The sequence below is a fragment of the Schistocerca nitens genome, chromosome 2 (genome assembly GCF_023898315.1).
Source record: "Schistocerca nitens isolate TAMUIC-IGC-003100 chromosome 2, iqSchNite1.1, whole genome shotgun sequence".
NCBI lineage: Eukaryota > Metazoa > Arthropoda > Insecta > Orthoptera > Acrididae > Schistocerca > Schistocerca nitens.
The window spans coordinates 949218034-949234516 of record NC_064615.1 but is presented as its reverse complement, the minus strand read 5'-3'; the positions used below and the strand labels follow the sequence as shown (position 1 = coordinate 949234516).

The following is a 16483-nucleotide window of genomic DNA, read 5'->3' as shown; positions in this document are numbered from 1 at the left end:
CATAATCACACTGATTATGGAAAGGCCGGCCGGAGTGGCCGTGCGGTTCTAGGCGCTACAGTCTGGAGCCGAGTGACCGCTCCGGTCGCAGGTTCGAATCCTGCCTCGGGCATGGATGTGTGTGATGTCCTTAGGTTAGTTAGGTTAAATTAGTTCTAAGTTCTAGGCGACTGATGACCTCAGAAGTTAAGTCGCATAGTGCTCAGAGCCATTTGAACCATTTTTGATTATGGAAAACACACAGAAACAGAACCTACCAGGATTACATGAAAAGTTTACTTACATGAAATGTTCAAAATACCGTGTTGGGAAACGTGGAACGTTTGTGCCTAGGACGAACTTCTTCGTACCGTTGAATTCAACTCTAGTGTCAAAGTACGACTATTAGCGGCAACGGGTAATGTTTATGACTGTCTGGAGAGTGCTACATGAGCACCTACTGTACCCATACAATGAACAGGGCATGCAGGCACTATCAGCAGATGATTTTCCTACACGGGCGCACTTCTGTGAATGCTTCATTCAACAACGTGTCAGCCCTCACTGTAATCCATAGGTGCTGTTCACGGATTAAGATTCGTTTTAACGTTATCAGATAAAAATTTTCACAGTCAGTTCGTATGGGTTGTCGAGAATCCTCAAGACATTGTGCAATGATGTAATTAACAAAGATTTTCTGTGAATGTTTCGGCCGGCATTGCTGGTGACTGTTAGGGCCTCACGTTCTTCTACGGTTTCTTAGACAACACTCCACGTGTTCTGCTCGAACCTGTGGCTTTACGAGTCCAACAAACCATGTACTTTATGCGCGATGGAGATCCTCCTCATTTCAGTGTTGATGTTCGTAAGGCTTCTAAATAACAGTTTCCGTGACAGATTAATATAAAGGGGTAGGCTAGTTCCTTAGCTTGGAGAGCTCTTCGGATCTAAACTCACTCAGCGTATCAGGGATTCAACGTGACGGCGGGTTGGTTCATGTACCCTTGCTGACGGAGGGCATTTTGAACATGTCATTCAAAATGGTTCAAATGGCTCTGAGCACTATGGGACTTAACTTCTGAGGGCATCAGTCCCCTAGAACTTAGAACTACTTAAACCTAACTAACCTAAGGACATCACAAACATCCTTGCCCGAGGCAGGATTCGAACCTGCGACCGTAGCGGTCTCACGGTTCCAGACTGTAGCGCCTAGAACCGCTCGGCCACTCTGGCAGGCCATGTCATTCAGGCAAGTTTTTTGTACTGTGCTGGTACGTTCATTTCCTGCCTGTTTCTCATGATTAATGTGTTGAAGAGTTGTAGGAACTGCGTACTAACGTGCAAATAAAACGTTTCCGGGCTGGCCGGTTTGGCCGAGCGGTTCTAGGCGCTACAGTCTGGAACCGCGAGATCGCTACGCTCGCAGGTTCGAATCCTGACTCGGGCATGGATGTGTGTGATGTCCTTAGGTTAGTTAGGTTTAAGTAGTTCTAAGTTCTAGGGGACTGATGACCTTAGAAGTTAATTCCCATAGTGCTCGGAGCCATTTGAACCAAAACGTTTCCGGACCCATGTCCACTTAAAATATTTTCTTCGTCTACTTGTGAGAAATGTTTCCTAAAGTCTGGCCATTCCTTTTTGTTACACACAGTATATCAAGTATGTGGAGATGTATTTTGTTTTAGGATGGTGAGTAGGTTACCTTACACATGTTATTTTGAGATTATAGTTCAGGAGACGTAGCGTATTTCATTAGCTTTTTGTCACTGATAATAAGGTGACTGAGCAAACGATATCAGCTATACTCAAGAGCCTTCTGTTTTGTTCGGGACACTTGATATTAACAGCTACACATATTTGAAGATTGAGCTACTATAGTACGTAATTTATCCATTTCTATTGCACCTAATGGTTTTGCTGGAGATTTCATTGCAATGAAGGAGCAATAATTGAAAATAGAGTTGAACCAATTCTCTAAAAAACCTGCCAGTGTCAGGATAGCACGAAAGTTTTGAAATGACAAAATAGAAATGCCGTAGAGTTTCGTACGAGTTTTCAAACAGCTTGTTTTGGTCCTCTGCAGAAATTTGGAATATCCATTGTTTCTTAGGCCTATTTTAATTTGGGTTCTACGTTGTAGTTTGGCAAGAAAAGAAATATAACGCTCTTTGGCCGGCCCACCAAGACAGCGTATGTGAACAGTACCGTACCTTCCATAACAGCAAAGGTAACACATGACTGGTATCAAAATAGTGCCCAGTTGATAGGAGCAAAATAATGAATGGCTACTCTCTGTGTAGTGTCATGGTTTCACGCAGGATAAACCGTGAAAGGAGAAGTGCTAGCTCATGCTCGAGGCTACCTGCAGAAACACAGATGTGCTCGCTGCTGGCCCGAGTACTGTTGCGGTACTTTCAGTGCCTATCCCTGAAGTTTCCTCTAAATTGGCGAAATCACTGGAGTACTGCTTATCGTCGTATTACGACAGCCTTGCAGGTCGTCGAATCAGCATTTCGCCAACCGTGTTGCGTGACACCATAGGTAGATTCAGCACTGGCACTGTTTACATGGGCACATGGGCAAATGGGACTTAACATCTGAGGTCATCAGTCCCCTAGGACTTAGAACTACTTAAACCTAACTAACCTAAGGACATCACACACATTCATGCCCGAGGCAGGATTCGAACCTGCGACCGTAGCGGTCGCGCGGTTCCAGACTGAAGCGCCTAGAACCGCTCGGCCACAGCGGCCGGCCACGCGCACATGCAGCCACCGCTGTAACCAGATGGCCGCCTTGCGGCCCAGGAGTCCGTTGTATGTGTCGTCCGGTAGAACCATTTGTCCTCCGTATGGCTGGACCGTCCGTATGTTTGCATTCAGCCTTGAATCGCCACTCGGACGTCGAAGCCTGGTGTTCAGAACTGACCATACTGTCTCCAACTCCTCACTACCCCACTACAGCAGTCGCCGTTTGCATCGCAAGTATTCCCACTCAGCGAGATTAGTACTGATAGCCGCCGCTGCCGGGTCAGCATCGGCTGTGTCTGACGCAGCGTTGTGGAGACGCGTTAGCCAAAGGGCGATGCCACAGTTCATTGACAGAACGTCTCCAGCAATGTACTGCGGAAAATAGGCTACGAAGAGGTCTGCTCAATCATTGGCGTCTTGCTGACTAATTTCTGACGTCCGTGTCTCAATTCAAACCGAACGCCTGAGTGGGTAGCATCTATGCCATCCCGACCGAAAGAAGAATGGTTGCGCCTGTATTACTGGAGCTGCACGGCCTGGCTGCTGATTTGAGGCCACTGAAGGCAGCTGCTTTCTTATACGAGGAGCATCTCTTTATCAGGTCAAGGTTTACTGTGACATGTGACATGTTTGTATCATGCCTGCCGTGAGCATGTGCATGCTAGTCGCCCCTTGTACCTTTTCATGTCCCAGCAGTATTTTAAGCTTGGGAACGTTCAGCATGGTGTACATCCGCTATGTCGACGGACAAATAACAGTCTATGCTGTTTGAACCACAGAAGACCAAGGGACCCTTACATTTAGATGCGTCCAATAAAAGCGTCCTTAGCGCAGGATACATTATCATGTCAACGTAGTACGAATGTCCTTATCTTAGGACACATTATGACGTCGCTCTACACTGCTATCCTAGAGCATACAGCTTATTTGTGCACGTCACGGGAATTATCTGCTAACCTCAAAGATCAGCAGTCATCAATCCGTCTGCTAGCGTGGTGCACCTCTGGGTAGAGACTGTATACTATATCTTGAAGAGTGTAGCGATCTATGACAGACTCAAGGAATCAGGATGCTACGCGGCGTACTTAGGTTTGGACAGCACCATGGCCACCATACAAACTGCCCCTTCCTCTGATCCTGCTGCCGATCCTGTTGCCATGACTACTACTCGTGGTGATGTTACTCGTAGTACAGACGCTTTGTCAATTGATCTAAAGATTAACTAATTAAGTCGACTTAGTTCTGGATTATGGCGAGACTGTTGCTGGCTTCGCACATTTGCTATGCATTTACATGACTGGAAGTTATTACGTTGCTTTTTACATAATGGAGAATCAGCCTTTTCATTTCGCGATACATTTTGAAGTCGTAGCTAGTGTGGGAACGTTAGACCCATTTGAGACCTCTTCACTTCCTTCAGAGCAGGCATGGATTAGTATCTAAGTTAATCAGCCAAGACTGGAAATAGCTTATCTCAATGCTGTTCCACTTGTAAGACAATGCTTGAGAAACTGATAATAGGATTTCGCGTTTTATTTTATCTGTCATATCAGGTGAGGATATAAAGAACATGGTCTGTTGAATTGTATTTATCCATGAAGCATGATTTCCTGTGTGTACACTTTGGTCACTATACTGTATTTGACTATAGATGGAATTTTAAGAATGTGTTACTCACTTCCTGGTCTTCGGTGATTGAAACTTTCCCACGGATTCTATATCTCCGCATGTGATCATTTGGGAACTACATACTGGTAAAATTTGCATTAATTGCACTAAAAGATGGGGTGAAGCAGGCTGAATTGCGCAAGGTCAACGATTATGTGTTGTAAGAATTTTCAGCTAAAAACGGAGGTCTACGATACTGTCGAACTTCGAGACAAGTGCCAGTAGGAACGGAGACTACGACATAATTTCTGATACCACACATGTTCAAGATTTTTTTCTTATATTGCAAGTTAGTGTAGAGAACAGGTAGCAAGACCATTTGCCTAGCACAAATTGTATCTTTAAGATAAATTTTCTTTTCACACGCGGTCAGAAGATGCATAACGACTACAGTGAGGATTCTGATTTTAGTTTTGTCTTGGTTAACTTTGGTCAACGTACCCTCTCTTTTGTTGCGTTGTGCGAAAGGTCTTATCACTCAGAAAGTTAGTCATTAGAGTCAGATTGCGTTTAGTTACATACGGGTCAAATTTAATGTACAGGGGTAACATTTCACGTCATAAAACGAGTGTTACAATCTCATATGAGTTCCCACGTTGAAGTTATATAGAAGAGTGCAGGCTTTGAACAGGTCCAGAGCGCTGGCGACACCTAAATGTGACACACAGACCTCCCAGTAATAACAATTCTCTCTCTCAGCGCAGAGTCACTTACCGGCCTGCGTGTCGACGGCCTCGAAGACCTCGCTGTAGACGCCGCGGCCGATGCGGTCCCCCAGCTGGTAGCGGTCCCCGGGGTCCGGCAGCAGCTCGAACCTGATGTCCGCCATCTCGGAGGAGCTGCTACACGCCCGGCAAACTGCGCAACACGGGAGAGAAGTCAGGCGAGAGGTGGCGAGGCACGCAAGAAGAGCAGGGAAGTACAGGCGCTGCAGTACGACAATCGAAAACGTCGGCTGAAGAAAGTGCTGAACCTCAGTCTACTAAAGATTAGTGTGATCTCGCTACCTGTTGTGTTTTGGAATGCACAAGATACTGGAAACAAGTTATTCCGTATGTGCCGCTAGAAAGCGGTGTCTACTACATTAATTGATTTCTATTGTTGATTTTGTGTTCTTGTCCTTAAACTTAACAAAACATTTAGGTTATATGGGTATAGGTGCATATATTTCTGTTGGTGAGCAGCATCAATACTTACACCGTTTGTGTACTAATAATTATAAATATTACAAGTTGCATGTTTTTAGCTTGGTTAATAAAGTAAGTGTCACAAGAGCAAGCCATGAATGTTACTTTCCCCTGAACATCAGGTCAGGTATTGAAATATGGACGAGAGGATGCAAAACGAATAGTCTATACCGACAGACGCAGCCCACTTAGTGGTGCAGTTACGGCTGTGGGAAAAAAAAGTTAGGTACTAAATTACGTGAAGTATTTGCCGTAAGACTGTCAGGCGCATAGAAAAAATAGCCAACACACTGAAGTGCGTACATATTAAGGCACCACATATTAAAAAAAAATCCGCACTTGTGTCCGTTACACGCTGTGTAGCTAGCATTACCTCAGAATTCACCCTCGTGCGTTAGCACTTTCCTCCACCGACCTCTTCAATTGAAACACAAAATACGAAGCATGCACATGTTATGAAACTTATAAGGAACGCAAGCACATCCTGACCTCGTCACCACCACCATACAGTTATTCGATTTCTGCGGTCATCAGCCCTCTAGACTTAGAGCTACTTGAACCTAACTAACCTAACGACATCATACACATCCATGCCCGAGGCAGGATTCGAACCTGCGACCGTAGCCGCAGCACGGTTCCGGACTGAAGCGCCTAGAGCCGCTCGGACACAATGGCCGGCTTCTTTCTAGGAATCCAGCATAAAACTTTCTTAGCCATTCTACCATCCATTCTCCCAGTTATGTACCTCATACATTTCTATTCTCTACGGCTTTAACTATGTCTTACTCTTCAGTCTGTTTCCAGATACATTTCTTTCTTTCCCTGTGTCGTCTAGTAATTCCTAACATGTTTCTTCTCATTGCTTATTCAGAAACCACCACTTTTTTCAGTGGTTTTTGTATCAGAACCCATATACACCGCAATAAGTCAAAAGTGGTACTATCCACGTAGTGTAAACACTCCGTTTCAAACACATGAACAGCACAGATCTCAAAGTTCTATTAAGTTTATCATAAGCACTGCATTCCATCCTTACTCTTCTATTTGTGTCAGTCGCTGTCTAGCCAGTAATTTACTTCAGGTGATCTAAACACGACAATTCATTAACTCAGTCTACAACTTCATCCTTAATGTGTATATTTTTTTAAAAATTCTTAGCGATATCGGTTACATATACGTGATATAAGATACATTTCTGTGTCTGATACTGGTAAATCAGTAGCAGCAGATCACCAGCGGAAAAATTCTCCTTTCGAAGCACAAAAAAGATGAAAATGCTCCTATTTCAAAAAGGCTCAGACTGAAAAGTGGGTAGTACCTACCTCATTCTATCTTTTTCAGCACCCTTAAAAATTTGCCGGAAATTTTGGCATGTGAACATATTCGCACACTTCTTAACATGCAACTCACCTCCCACTCGCACAAGCTCCCCTAGGCTCTCCCTCACTATTCCATAGCTGTAAGTCACTCTTACCCATCCATTCCCACTTACCCAGTCTCATTCGTTCGTTCAGCCCAAGTCTTTATCTCTTTATGTCTCCTGTCTCACAGTCACAGTCTCCTTCGTTCTGTCCTTCTACTACTCCTGTCTCTTTCGCTCTCACTGTCTCCCTCTTGCTCTCTCTTACTGCTACTATCTCATTCATTTCTTCCCATTGCTGCTGCCTCTTCACACTGCTACTCTATCTTTCTTCCTCGTTATCATTGTCATAGACTCTGTTTCCCATTGTCACTGGCTCTCACCCACTTGCAGTTTCACCTCGTCTTTATTCCTCTCCCATTGGCACTGTCTCCTTCACTCTTTCCCTAGCACGGTCATTGTCAACTATATTCCACTGCCACTGTGTCCCATAAAATGCGGGAATATGTTCACATACAAAAATTTTGGTAACATTTTTAAAGTAGCAGAGGGAGGTAGAAGGACGCTCCTGGCAACACATTTTTTAATCAGAGACTTTTAATTCAAACAGGAGCATATTCGCCTTTTTGTACCGTGGCACTGTGATTTATCCGCTCGTTCTTTCATTTTCCTTTAAAGCAGGGCATGTTAATCATATGAAAAGAACTCTACAGCTCAGCAAAATTTTAATGGTTTACGTATCTGAAATTGACCACATTTTACATGCACAAAAATTTGACATGTGCTTTAGTACTACAATATGGTGTTCCATTCATTCAGCTCTGGAAAGTTCCATATCTGTTGTTGGCAACAAAATATGATGCACACCCAACTAGGATAAGAGTAGGCTGACGACGCCGCAATGAACACAATGCGGCTCGAATTGGATTCTGAGACCTTCACCCAATTTTGGGATGGAATCTCTGAACACAATTCACTCGGCTTCCCAAAGAAATTCGTTACCTGAGTAATTAAAATTGGTGGCAGAAATGGAAACATTAATCGATTTCCTTGTAGGGTTTTAGTTTTGGTAAATTTCGTGTTCCGTGGATCATGTGCATGACAAATTATAAAGATATGATATGAGTCAGTTTACATTAACATTGTAAATTGATTTGCAAATATTGCTACGCGCTGAACATTTACAGGCTTTTTAAAAATATATATAATCGTGAGCTTGTAATTCCTACCCTTCACTTGTACATATTACAGTAATAGAAAATCTTCTACAGAAAAGAAGGTGTTGTCAAAGAGGAACTTTTCTAGTTTATTTATAAATTTTACTTTGTTGTCTCTCAAACACTTTATATCACTGAACAAATGATCAAAAATTTTAGTTGCAGCATTGTGCTCCCCTTTTTGTGCTTAAGACCACCTTACTGTGGAGTAACGAATGTAATTTTTTCTTCAGGCGTTGCAATTATGTACATAATTTTTCCCTTTGAAATGTAGTGGATTATTTACAAGAAATTTCATGTAGGACCAAATATTACTATGAAGCAGTAGTCAAAATGCCAAACTGCTTAAACAAATGTCTACAAATGCTCGTGGTTGACCACCTTATATTATTCAGACAGCAACTTCTTGAGCAAAGAAGACTCTTTTTCTTAAAGATAAGTGACACCGCAACTTATTCCATATGACATTATGTCAAAATATGCAAAATGTGTCAACTCACTGATCTGTCTCTCCCAAAGATTTGAAACAATATCAAGTTCAAATGCAGCTGAACTAAGTTGTTTTTGGAGTTCCAAAATGTGCTATTTCTATTTGAATTCTCGTCAATATGGACCCATAAGAATTTTGAAGTTTCCACCCTACTTACTATTTCTTCACCATATGTTACACATATCGTTGGTGTAGTACTCCTAGATGTACAGAACTAAACATGTTATGTCTTTTTAAAATTGAGAGTGAGAACTTTTACAGAAAACCAGTCAATGGCATTTTTAAGAAAGCTTGTCACCATTTGTTCTTTGACTGTGTGTATGCTTGGGTAAATTACAATACTACTTTCATCCACAAAAAGAACTAATTCTATCTCTTGTATATTAGACAGAAGATCGTTTACATGTATGAGAAACAATGGAGGACCAAAGATTAAGCCTTAGGGAAGCCGCTACGTGATTCTCCTCAGTCATAAGAATTTCCCCTAATTTCATTGGTTAAATTACTAAGTATAATTTTCCCCATTCTTTCGGTTACACATGAGATTATCTATTAGTTGGCTACACTATAAGCTGCATAAAGCTTCAGTTTATCTAGGAGAATATTTGATTCACACCGTCAAAACTTTAGATAGGGGACAGAAAATACCAACCGGTGCTATTTTGTTATTTAATGCTTGTAAAATTTGGTGAATAAATGTACAGATGTCATCCTCAGTAGAGCAACCCTTCTGAAACCATAAGTGTGGTCGACTGTGGACATTGTTGTTGCTCAGGTGCTTAGTATTTTAGAATAAATAGCCTACGCAAAAAATTTGGAAAATTGTGTCAGCGAAGCAGGTCGGCAGTTAATAACAAATCCTCGTATTACCGTTCTTATAGAGGGGATTGAAAACGCTGTATTTTTATGTCTGTAGAAAAATGCCTTGAGTTAGTAATGCATATTTTAGATAACAATGGGCTTGTTATTGAGAGACTGATGTATAGTACTCTGTTGAAAATGCCGTCAAATCCAGATGAGAATTTATTTTTGAGAGGATATATAATTTTCTTAATTTCAAGGATAGAAACTGAAACATATGCTGAACTTTATGAGAGCTGCTTTTTCAACATACTGTAATTTTTCTCTATGTTCCTTGATTTTTAATAATTTTTCTTAGTAATTTTGAGTAGTTTTTGTAGTGTGCAACTACTGACAGATCTCTACTTCTTCTTGCCAACAGATACACTTCCCTTTCTCTTTCACAAGATACTTTACTCCCTCTAATGTTAATGGTTTTCTACATGGATGTTTCTGATTACTTTAAAAATCGACACAAACAGACTCAAGCACAAAAACATTTTATTTTGATCCGTTCTATTCACCGCCACAGCCTACCATCATGGTAAAGGATCTTAAGATGGTCAAAAACTGATCGAAACCTGGTACCACCAAAGGAAATATTTTTGCAGTCGAGATGTTTGTGTACATTTTTAAAGTGCTTTTTGCCAGACAGCTGTTCTCCACGAGAAATCTTATCAGAAATTACTGATTATCCTAACTAATCGTGCATCGTAATCAGAGAGAACATTTGTTAAAAGGTTACACAGTTATTTCCTTGCTTTGAGCTTCATCAAAGAAAACTTTGTCAATTAGGATCCTACTGTCTGTATCCGCTTGTGTTGGAAAGTATATTACTGGGATTAAATTTTAGGACCCAATTAAGGCTGCAGATAACTTTGTATATCACAATCCTTTAGAAAATCTACAGTGAAATCACGAGAAACTATACATAGTGTGCTGACGTCTGACAGGTAGCGTAGTAAGTCATTCCGATTCCTCACAAATGATTCAAAGTTTCTCTATGAGTTCTATATACAGTTACAATTAGAAGCGAAGTATTTTTCAGTATTAATTCAGAAGCAAAAACTTCTATGTGCTGATCGCTAAAAAAATTAACTTACCTCAATAATTTTCCTGTTCTCATATTAGTTCAACATGCGTAATACGCTAGAGTATAATATTTTACATTTAAGGTCGAGTATATCCGAAAGGAGAAAGGAAGTGTAGCGCCTAAGGTCGTCGAAAATGATGTTATTAGAGACGGTACACTAATTTGAGCACCACGATGAGACATAATATCTATTTACTGCCCAGCATACTTCCCATAAGAATATTCCCATCTAGGCCTTTCTCCGTTATTCCTTTTGAGAAGAAAAGTCGGCTTTGAATAGAATATTATAATCCCAAAATATTTCTGCAGGTATTTCGTCCAGTAAATCAGTGACTGCAAATAAACTAGAATGAGATTCTTTGCTACGTAATAGAACATGCACAATGTATTGCAAAAAATGGTTCAAATGGCTCTGAGCACTATGGACATAACATCTGAGATCATCAGTCCCCTAGAACTTAGAACTACTTAAACCTAACTAACCTAAGGACATCACACATATCCATGCCCGAGGCAGGATTCGAACCTGCGACCGTAGCAGTCGCGGGGTTCCGGACTGAAGCGCCTAGAACCGCACGGCCACCACAGCTGGCTATGTATTGCAAACTGCAATTTCTCGTACCGATTCGAATTTATACAGAATTACAGGTAACCAACGACACAACAGAACGTAAATCTAACTTTTCTTTTGTCTTGGGAATAGTTTCAACAGCTTTTCCCACAGAAAAGATCTGCTTCAAACACGTAGCGCCAGTTAAATGAAAATAAGACAGGGAGAAAAAAGTAAGTAAACTGTTTACTATTTTAAAAGTAATCGCCAGAACTACTATCACATTTATTCCACTGTAGGACAAGACGTTCGATACCTTCATAAAGAAATGTTTGCTGTTGCCTACGGAACCATGAATTGTATCCAGGCGTTCACCTCTTCGTCCGAGGCATATGGTAGGCCACGAATGTCTTCCTCCAGGGCTACAAACAATGGAAATCGCATTGAGAAAGATCAGGAGAGTGGGCTCACTCACATACCGCCAAGGTTGTTTCAATTACGAGGTAGAAGTTTCTCTGGGAGCCCCTTACACATCTATCATGCAGTCCCGATTTCTCCCTTTGCGATGCCCATATTTTTGGAGCCGTGAAGAAAGATATTCGTGGCCGCCGATTTACTTCGGAAGAAGAGGTGCACGCCTGCGAACAACCATAGTTCTGTAGGCACCGTGAACATTTTTCCATGAAGACGTTAACGGTCTTGTCTCACTGTGTGATTAACACATTTTAGGCGATTATTTTTTAAGTAATAAACAGTTAACTTACTTTCTTACAATGTCTGGTTTTCATTTGATTGACCCTTATAACTCATCTACAAAAAGGAAGTCTTACAAAATACTGGTTCGACTGATTGTTTACAATGCTTATCGGCCTGGGACTCTTGTGAAATTTAATAAATACTATTTATAAATAGTATCTAGATAGAGGATATTTGTTGCCACGGGTTTATATGGTAAGCGGTAGAGCCTTTTGGAAATGATTAACACTGCCCAGTGGTGAATGCTACAAGAGAGGTATTGGTGATCAGAAAGAGGCTTACTGCTGAAATTTCTATAGCGTACGTTCCAAGAAAAGTCGGACGGATAAGAAAAATTAGAGCTGACATGGAGGATTAGCGACGATCGTGCTTGCCAAGCACCATTCACAAGTTGGGCAGCTAAGGAAGGTAATCGTAGTGGTGCAATAAGTACGCCAAGACACGGATGTGAATTTCATTGAAAATCCTGATAACTGCTTTTGGAAATCATGTTACTGTGAGTAATTCAGTGATTTTTTGATAAACACCTTTCTTGGTATTCCTTCTTCATTGCTTGACAAAAATAGTGAAGTGCCCTGAAGGGGAGGAGGAAACGAAATGGAAATTCAAGACTTGGGAGGGTATATAACGTTATTCCAGCGCTTACAAAATAGAGTCAAATGTACAAAGACCTTGGGAATATGAGCTCACTTATCAGTATGACGTCGCACACCGTCTGGGCTGGACAGATGCATTGATTCTGTTGGAAAAGGATGTCGTAAGGTCTTTGTATTGTTTCCTGAGGTAAGCTGGCCCACGACTGTTGTTACAGGTGTCTGATTGCCTGAATACTGACAGTGGCACAGCGTTGACACCCGAGCTGTTCCCAAACATGTTCTATCGGGAACAGACTGGGGATCTTGCTGGCTATGGGAGTACCTCAACATCACGCAGACGCATCAGAGAGACATATGTGATGGGTGGATGAGCATCGTCCTGTAGAAAAGTGGCACAATGATACTAACGCATAAAAAGTAGTACATCAGGACGCAGAATGACCGTCACATTCTGTTGTGTCGTCAGAGTTTTCTGTACCAGTCGTGACCTAAAGTCACACCTGATGGCTCCCCATGCCCCACACCATGGTGCCAGAAGTAATTCCACTGTGCATTACCATAACATTGGAAGGATGGGACCTCTCCCAGTTCTTGGCCATACTCCTGGACAATGGTCAATTGGGGTAGTGCAGAACGCCGATACATTGCTGATGACAATGCGACGCCATTCGTCAGCAGTCCATGCTTCTCGGTCATAGCGCTACTACGAAAGCTGCCTTTTGTGTTGCGGTGTTAGCGGAAGTTTTGTCCAGCTGTGCAGGCAGTCCATTATTTGTCCTCGGGTGGCAGGTGCAGATGTGGAGCTGTCACGGAGTGCTTGGTGCACAATATGGCAATTCTCCCTTGTTACAGTCAGACATGGTCGACTGGAAACTTGAGGATGAGTGTGCCTTTCCTGACTTTCCGAGGCAGTCCAACATCGAGACACTGTCATATCTGAACGCCCCACAAATCTGGATATTGCACTTATCGAGCAGCCGACCAAATGATGATCTACATTAAAGTCTCTTTCATATTCTGTCATGTTCTGATAACACTATCTCACACGAGTACACAGTACCTCCAGTCCTTCACATGATCATTCACCTGATGTACTTCACGTCCCTTATACTGTTTGTTTGAAAAATAACCTCCTAGTTTTAATGTGTCCTAGAATCTTTATGAAGTGACATAAACTATTCTAGTTTGTGATGTTTGATTCGTCAACTCTCCAGGTTGGCTCCCCTGCAGTTAGCAGATCAGCTTGACCTTGAGATGGCACCAGAGCTGTTTTTTTTTCCTCTATTCCCTCAGTTCAGCCCAGGTGTGCATGCAGTGCAGTGCACAGCAACTCAGCAACAATGTGTACTCCGCAACAGAAAGCGCAGTGTGTTATTTGGGTTGTGAAAACTGAGTCAGTTATAACAGTGGAACGCAATTTTAGACGTCAGTATGGTGGTGAACCACCTACAGCAAAAACTATCCGTCACTGGCTAAAGTCTTTCAAGGAAACTAGTAGTGTTTTAAAAGCAAAATCACGAGGTAGACCGAGAACTTCTGAAAATGTTGTTGAATAGATCCGTGTTTCGTGTCTTCGGAGCCCGAAGAAGTCATTGGCCAGACATATTCTACAATTAGGAGTGCTTAAGATACTGTGTATGACATTGTGCGTAAAAGACTTAAGTTCAGTGCCTACAAATTGCCACTGTTCCATGAAATAAAACCTACTTACAAAATCGAAAGGTATGAGTTTGTTGTTGGCTTTTTCTACACAGAATTGATGATGATGTCAATTCTTTTTAAAAAATTCTCTTTTCTGATGAGGCTACATTTCATGTCAGTGGAACAGTTAATAGTCACAACTGCGGAATTTGGGGGCAGAACATCCACATGAAGTTATTCAGCATCAACGTGACTCTCCAAAAGGTAATGTCTGGTGCGGTTTGATGGAAGATCGTCTGATTGGTTCTTTCATTTTTGTAGAAAAAACGGTAAACTGGGACATTTAGTGTGACATGTTGACAGAGTACGTCTTTCCCCAAATGGACGATATTGAGGCGGAAAAAGGGGCTTGTATTTTCCAACAAGATGGCGCCCAGCCTCATTACAGTAACCACGAGCTTACAGCTCTTGACACTCACTTTCCAGGAAGGTCGATAAGCGGGGCTGGCCCAGTACCTTGGCCACCATGAAGCTCAGACTTAAGCCCACTGGCATTTTTCTTTTGGGACCACATAAAACATGTTGTGTACAGCGAAAAGATCAGAGACATCAATCATTTTCGGGAAATAATCGTCACGACGGCTGGGACAGTTACATCTGAAATGTTCGTGAATACGTGGCGAGACGTGGAATATCGTCTCTACGTGTGCAGCGCAACAAATGGATCCCACGTTGCAGTCTACTAACATTAAACAAAACATGAAGGAATGCTCCATCATCATATGTATTCATTGATGTAATTTTACATTAATTTCCCAGTTAAATTTATAATTAAAACTAGGGAGTTCTTTCTCAAACACCCTCTATATTCTACCAGGCTTGTAACAGCACTAAACATGAAGAACACTGATGCAATATGGTGGCCACTGTACCAATCCCACAGAATGGCAACTCTAGTGTTTACATGTCCCAAAGACGGTGTGGACTTGTACGAAGTTACAGTGATGTTCACTGCGTGCTTTACATTTTCTTTGTCAGGCAGTGTGATTCAGAAAATTTCAGATCTTTCAACAGTATTATCATTTGGTGGTTGCAGGCGCTGTACGGATTTGTAAAACTCTATGCTGCAATAATAGTTGCAGTATTGTAATTAACACTACCTCGTCTGAGCGACAAGACTTGACTTGCCAGGTGCATGGTCGTCTTTCCTAAGGCCAGAGTATTGAAATCGATACGAGTCGCATTACCGTAACACGCCGAAACGTTTTTCATAAGTAAAAAATTGTGGTGAACTTTGTCTGATTCAGCGAAACGACGTATAGAGACGGGCGCTGCAGTTTCGCTTCACGTGTCAAAGCAGATTAAGTGCTTTTTGCTACCGAAGTAGATTGTGACGGATAAACTCGTTGAAATCAAAACTTTTTGTTTAAACGTTATATTTAAAAAAAGTTATGTGTATAAGTAAGATACAGGTTCATTGACAAATGTAACGGCGAGTAGAGGAATATGATAGAAGTAAACAGTCCTAATAAACACAGGTCCGGAAAGCAATGGTTTCCCCGATACCACATAATACGACTGAGTACAGGAACATATTATAACGAGTCAGCGAAGATCTAAACTGCAGATATGCAGGTAGTGTAAACGCACTACAAGTGTCCGTTGCGACCAACTTCAGTGTGTATGCAGGCTTGAGCACATGACCTCATTAATGCGGTGTGCTGAAATATCCAAGGCCTGTTCCGAACGCATTGACAACCATCCATAATGCATTCCCGGAATCGTCGACACTATCAACAGAGCTCGAATACACCAGACGTAAATATTCCTTTATAAAAAGACAGTTTGTTCTAGTCGGGGAACCTGATATGCCATGGTATTGCTGGGCCACGAACGATACATTCGATATCGAAACACTGTTTACCAGTACTTACTCGCCTCTTTCGTCTGTAACTATAGCAGTCAAACACCTTGTGTTTATGCGAATGTTGTTAAACTGGTATTTAATTTTAATTTATGCCGTGTTCCAAGTATGTTGAGTATGTAAATATTTGTATGAACTAGCACTTCTCAGTGCAAAGAATTGTAAGGTGATACTGGTAAGAGTCGGCGGTCTTCGAAACTTAATTGGGAAGCAAACAAAAATGTTGTGCGCCAGCTACTTCAATTATCTTCGCTGTTGATTAAGACGAAAGTGGCAAGAGACATGTAGCGCTCGCCACTGCATGGGGGCGAGCTGGGATAATTGCGAAGCAGGGAGTATTCTCGATATAACGTATTTCCTTGGCCAACAGTGAGCAAAAGTTCCTGTCACCATTACTTTAAAAGACGTACACCTATCCAGAGACATATACTT

General features: G+C 41.8%; 1 protein-coding gene across 3 annotated transcripts in view; it reads right to left on the bottom strand.

Moving 5' to 3' along the window:
• LOC126237274 (neither inactivation nor afterpotential protein C) overlaps positions 1-16483 on the bottom strand; it is a 383219-nt gene that overhangs the window by 344201 nt on the left and 22535 nt on the right. For all 3 annotated transcript variants that reach the window (XM_049947204.1, XM_049947206.1, XM_049947205.1), the window contains exon 2: positions 5112-5255. In XM_049947204.1, the coding sequence (XP_049803161.1) occupies positions 5112-5226 (115 nt within the window). In that variant the 5' untranslated portion in view covers positions 5227-5255. The remainder of the gene's footprint in view (positions 1-5111; positions 5256-16483) is intronic.